Source organism: Chanos chanos, chromosome 16 (assembly GCF_902362185.1).
Source record: "Chanos chanos chromosome 16, fChaCha1.1, whole genome shotgun sequence".
Taxonomy (NCBI): Eukaryota; Metazoa; Chordata; class Actinopteri; order Gonorynchiformes; family Chanidae; genus Chanos; species Chanos chanos.
The window spans coordinates 14,743,112-14,749,113 of NC_044510.1; the positions used below are offsets into that span (position 1 = coordinate 14,743,112).

Here is a 6,002-nt window from a genome sequence, read left to right on the forward strand (position 1 = left end):
TGAGAGGATGGATTTCTCCTGTGACTGACACACACACATTAAAGGAGAACTCTAATGGAAAAACCGGACAGAGATTGCGAACGTGGGTTAGTGGAGGGGTTGGGGGGGGGCTGTCAATCATAGTGATTTACGTATCATTCTAAACCTGTTCAAGGTCACACACACACACACACACTCACTCACCGCTACGGGTGAAAAGTGGGCCGAACAGCCAGGGTTCCTGTTCACCAGGTCCACGTGTATTAATGAACCATTCACTTAAGGCAACATAACTGAAGTCAGGGTCACATTAGATCTGAGAGCTGGGTTATGACTGTGGATGGAACACCAAGAAAAAGCCCTTAACATTTTGCATATGAAAGAAAAAAAAAAATAAAGAGGGGAAAAAAAAAAAAAAAAATTTTTATATAACCTGTGTATTCTCCTACAGGAGGAGCACTTCTGAAGGAGGCTGTGATCTAACTCAGTCATCTCTCGGAAAACAAAAACAAAAAAAACCCTTAGTTGTGATTTAAAGCAGAAAAAGAACGGCGGGTTGAAACGGCATGGAGGTTTACGTGAACTTTCACAGACTCACATTGAGCTGAGTGGGCTCTCAGAGCCGGTCGAACGCGTGTCACGGTCACAACTCGGTCCTTTGGAGAACGACATGTTCCTTTTGTTTTATGATTTAAAAAACAACAAAGAGGTCCTGACACAGACAACACTGTTTTAACAAGGAAACGGCGATCAGTGTAGAGACTGTAAATCTCTCATTCATAGAGACAGACAGAGAGAGAGAGAGAGAGAGAGAGAGAGACAGAGACAGAGAGAGAGAGAGACAGACAGAGAGAGAGAGACAGAGACAGACAGAGAGAGAGGGGAGACAGAGAGAGAGAGAGAGAGAGAGAGAGAGACAGAGAGACAGAGAGAGAGGGGGAGAGAGGGAGAGAGAGAGAGAGACAGACAGAGAGAGAGAGAGACAGAGAGAGACAGAGAGAGAGACAGACAGAGAGACAGACAGAGACAGAGAGAGAGAGACAGAGACAGAGAGAGACAGAGAGAGAGATGGGGTGGGTGGGGTGTGTGTTGTGTATGAAAGAGTGCAGCATAGTTAGAGCAGCAGTGACATGTGAAGACAACACTGACAGATGTGACAAATCAGTCCATCCACTGACTGGAGACCAGTGAGTGATCAGTCCATCCTCTGTCTAAAGCCAGGCAGAGACTGACTGGAGACCAGTGAGTGAACAGAAGCAGCTGACCAGCCTGCCCAGAGGACAAATGGACTGCCTGAACCACGGCTGAACCGGGTCAAGTGAACAGCAGTACCTGCTGCCTTCTGGGAGGGGTTTTTTTGTTTTGTTTTGTTTTGATAAACATGTATGTACACACACACACACACACACACACACAGTTATGACTTTGTCAGGAAGTGCCAGGTCGTATTTCACTGCTGTCATTTACGTCAGGACCAGAGATGTAACGCGCACGCACACGCGCAGAACCACGGTTCTGAAAGAACCACTCAGGCTGCAGTCTCTAACGGTGAAGGTTCCAACTCTGAGTGGAACCCAGGATCGGTTTCCCCTCCTCAGGAGGAGAAAAAAAAAAAGAGAGTGAAAAAGAGTAGGAGAGAGAGAGGGATGATGACTGAGAGCCCACCCTGACAAAGCATGCATTAAAAAAGAGAATATGGCTTTTTTTTTTTTTTTTTCAGCTTGTCCCTGTGGTGTAAATTAAGTCTCTCACATAAAACCTTTCCATCTCGGCCTGACCGAAAAAGTAACCAAAGGTGAAGTATTAACGGAAAAAAAACCCAAAACCTATTTTGTGGATGGTGACTAACCCGGTCTGCTCTTCTCATTTCAAACTCAACATGCAGCTAGTTTTAGATGGTTCATCTACCACGTTCACGAGACCCCTTTCCAAACACGAGGAGGAAGAAGGACTTCCTTCCTTCGCAACGTCGACCAAATTACAAAAACGATTCCTGGACCAGCTCTTTTCTATCTACGACCAACCAAAAAAAAAAAAAAAACCGACTTGAAGCACTACGACAATGCACAGCACAGGAACAAGTCATGGGAGATACACACCACTAAACAGAATGGCTTTCTCCTTTTTTTTTCTGTTTGTTTGTTTCATTTCGTTTTTGTTTTTTTTGTTATTGTTGTTGTTGCTGTTTTCCACACCTCATGTTTAAAACATAATTTTTTTTTTTTTTTGTAAGGAAACTGACTGTTGATCAGAGCCAAATTTTCACTGATTCAAATTCCGCTTCAGTTGACTTCTCTCACACCACAAATGCTCAGGGTGGCTCTCCATGGCATCATGGGAAATATTCTGGCATTGTCCAGTAACTAATTGACTCTAGCGGTTTCCATTTCCTGTTGGGTTTGCCCTAAATCTCAAACACACACACACAGCTCTAAATCACACACAGGGAAAGAGAAAACCCCGGTCTAGACAGAGACCAGCCAAAGTCCATAACAAAGCATTTACAACCCCCCCTATCCCACCCCCCACCCCGTTACAACAATAATGTATAACTTCAGAAGAGAAATGAATCACCCAATCAAATCAGTCCTCAGAGGAAACCGCACAGAGAGGAAAAAAATTCTACTCTCTATCCCCGTGGTCGCCGTCATGATACACACGAAAAACGTCAAACCCAACTAACGAGAAAATGATTAAAAAAAAGAAAAAGATAGGAAAGAAAGGAAGGACAGCTCCTCCGTTAGAACGGAACGCTTACGCTCAGCAATAACACACACACAAAAAAAAAAGCAACTACCTATAAGCAAGACTAAGCCTTCATTAATAGGACATACTTTCCATCCACAGACTCAAAAAACCTGATTAAGATTGTTGAAAAAAAAAGTTTCTTTTTTTTTTAAGGAAAAAAAAAAATCTAGTATTCGTTTATTTGCTTTAAAAAAAAAAGAGGGAAAAAAAGAAAGAAAAAAAAAGAGGGGTTATATATCGAGATATATATATATATATATATATATATATATATATATACACACACACATATATATATATATATATATATATATATATATATATATATATACACACACATATATATATATAGGCTGCAAAATCGAAATGGAAAGGATAAAAAAGAGAGGAAAGAGGGAAAAAAATTATAATAAATGATTTTTTTTTGTCATCGTCATCGTCGTCGTCATAATCAAAATGATGCTTATTTGCCACCCGCTGCCATGCCGCTCCCCCGTGAGAGACCGTCGGCATGGCAACGGAAACTATCATCATAAAATCGTACAGTAGTACAGATAGCTAGACCAGGAGGGGGCGGGCTCTCCCGGGAAGAGGTCGGCGGAGAGGTGGATGGGCTGGTCATGCGGCTCGTTGTCAGGAATAATGGTTGTACGGTGGGAGTGGGTGACCGATGCCATTCTGGTAGTGATGGTGTTGGCGATGAGCGACGTACTCCGCGTAGCTCATCGTCATCTTCTCGCTACGGTACCTGAGGGGACGGGAAAAAAAAAAAAAACACAGAGAGAGGGGAGGAAGAGGTTAATAAGAGAAGTGTTGACTTTAAAAAAAAAAAAAAAAAAAAAAAAAAAAGAAGAAGAGAAGGAAAAAAAGAGGAGGAAAGAAAGAAAGAAAGAAAGAAAGAAAGAAAGAAAGAAAGAAAGGATATTTGAGATGAGGTGAACAGGTGGTGGAGAAGAACAACATGACGTCCCAGGGTTACGGTGGTTATCTGAGAAATGCTGTGGTGTTGAATAACTCCCTAATGAAAAAAAGTCTATACCCCAAATAACACTCAGGGACAGGTCAACAAATATTGTTAGTGAATTTAATTCTAATTTACTGACGTACACACACACACACACACACACACACACACAAGTAAAATGAACTGAGCAGAGCTCCCCGTGGACCATGTTAAATTGGTCGCACTTTCTCAGTGTTGTGGTTTGGTGAATAGACGTGATTTAGCCTTGCTGTGTGGGCTTTTCTCTCTCTCTCTCTCTCTCTCTCTCTGAAGGAGATCTGAGTTGCAGTATCGGTATTTGATCTGAATGAGTACGCTGAGCGAGCGCTGAGCGAGCGAGCGAGCGCGTGGGCGTGGGAGCGTACGGCGGCTGAATGACCAAGGCCGCGAGGAACACGAGGGCGGAGAACGCGCCACTACGACTGACTGAGAGAACCACGAATGACTCAACGGCAGAGACACGCTGTGGACGAGAGCGAGAGGATGAGACGTCTTTCACTGTTCGGCGTGGAAACGGGACGGGCGGCGGTGATTAGCCAAGCCCCAGTGAGCCACACTGAGCCCTGGGGATCTGGGCCTGGCCAGCCCTCTTTTACACCGGGCTCTCTCCCTCTCTCTCTCTCTCTCTCTCTCTCACTCTCTCACTCTCTCACTCTCTCACTCTCTCACTCTCTCTCTACAGGCCTCTGCGGTTCAAACCAAATCACTGTGTTCACATAGGGACAAAGGAAAATCCAGATCCCTCGGGCAGATACAGCTGTGGTCACGGGGGTTTGGAGGTAAGAAACGTGGAACGAACGGTAAAGCGGCTCGTCCGCCGTGCGAGACGCGTTCTGAGCGAACGTGGAGAGGCATCGCTCCTCTGTTTTTGAGAGCCGTGGAGTTTTCTGGATGAAAGACGACTCATTGTCAGGGTTACGCGCTGCCACGTAATGCTTAAGGTCACTGCCCAAAAATTGACGTCATAGCGAAACCGATCTCATCTCCACCGCTCAGGGGCGACCGCAGCCAAGCTCTCCAGATCTTCTCGGTTTCAACCAAGTCCGGTTTTCCATATGGAATAATGATTTACTCTGTTGTTACCATCAGCAGATAAAAAAAAAAAAAAAAAAAAAAAGAAAGAAAAGAGAGGAGAACGGCGCAGTCAGGTACGGACTCATAACCTACTCCAGAGGCGACAGTACAGTGCCGTACTCCCACTGTGTGGAGAGAAAAACACCACTGGTTGAACCTGTAAGGTCAGGTCCACTGGCCGTGTCTGCGGGGCAGCGCTCCGTGTGAGGCCAATTAGAGACAAACCAGGCAGCATAGGAATCAATACTTTCCTCTGCCCATACACTCTCTCACTTATCCACGTGCCACTCACTATATCTCACTTATCCTCGTACCACTGAGAGCCCATTAGGGGCCAACAGTCAGGGTCAGTGCTCCCATGGGCATCACATTTTACAGGTGCCAACACTCCCAGAATCTACAGTCAGAACCAACACTCCCAGAATCTACAGTCAGAACCAACACTCTCAAAATCTACAGTCAGAACCAACACTCTCAAAATCTACAGTCAGAACCAACACTCTCAAAATATACAGTCAGAACCAACACTCTCAAAATATACAGTCAGAACCAACACTCCCAGAATCTACAGTCAAAATCAACACTCCCAGAATCTACAGTCAGAACCAACACTCCCAGAATCTACAGTCAGTGTCAACACTCCCAGAATCTACAGTCAGAACCAACACTCCCAGAATCTACAGTCAGTGTCAACACTCCCAGAATCTACAGTCAGAACCAACACTCCCAGAATCTACAGTCAGTGTCAACACTCCCAGAATCTACAGTCAGAACCAACACTCCCAGAATCTACAGTCAGAACCAACACTCTCAAAATATACAGTCAGAACCAACACTCTCAAAATCTACAGTCAGAACCAACACTCCCAGAATCTACACTGGGAGGAGCCTAACACTCTGAGGGCAGTGCTCTGTCACCATGGTTTCGGAGCCCTGGGGGAAGGACATGGCTGTGCCCTCGTCTCCGGCCCGTGTCCTCCTCAGGGCCCGGCTAGGAGAGCCCACAGAGTTATCGGAGAGACAGCAGAGGCCAAATCCAGACTCTCAGGTCACGGCTTCACACGCTACAGCATATGCCGGGGGGGTGCACGGGCCGTGGTCGGGACCGACAGGTGGACGAGCGATGATTAGCGTAACCTCACGGGCACCCCGCGTCGATTAAATTACAAAGGAAAAAAAAAAGGACATCGCCGTCATC

General features: G+C 45.5%; 1 protein-coding gene across 1 annotated transcript in view; it reads right to left on the reverse strand.

Annotated features, from left to right (window-relative positions):
* Positions 1-3,120: 3,120 nt before the first annotated feature.
* Positions 3,121-6,002, reverse strand: part of ammecr1 (AMMECR nuclear protein 1) — a 36,352-nt gene continuing 33,470 nt past the window's right edge. The window contains exon 6 of the mRNA XM_030793411.1: positions 3,121-3,475. Within this exon, the coding sequence (XP_030649271.1) occupies positions 3,361-3,475 (115 nt within the window). The 3' untranslated portion in view covers positions 3,121-3,360. The remainder of the gene's footprint in view (positions 3,476-6,002) is intronic.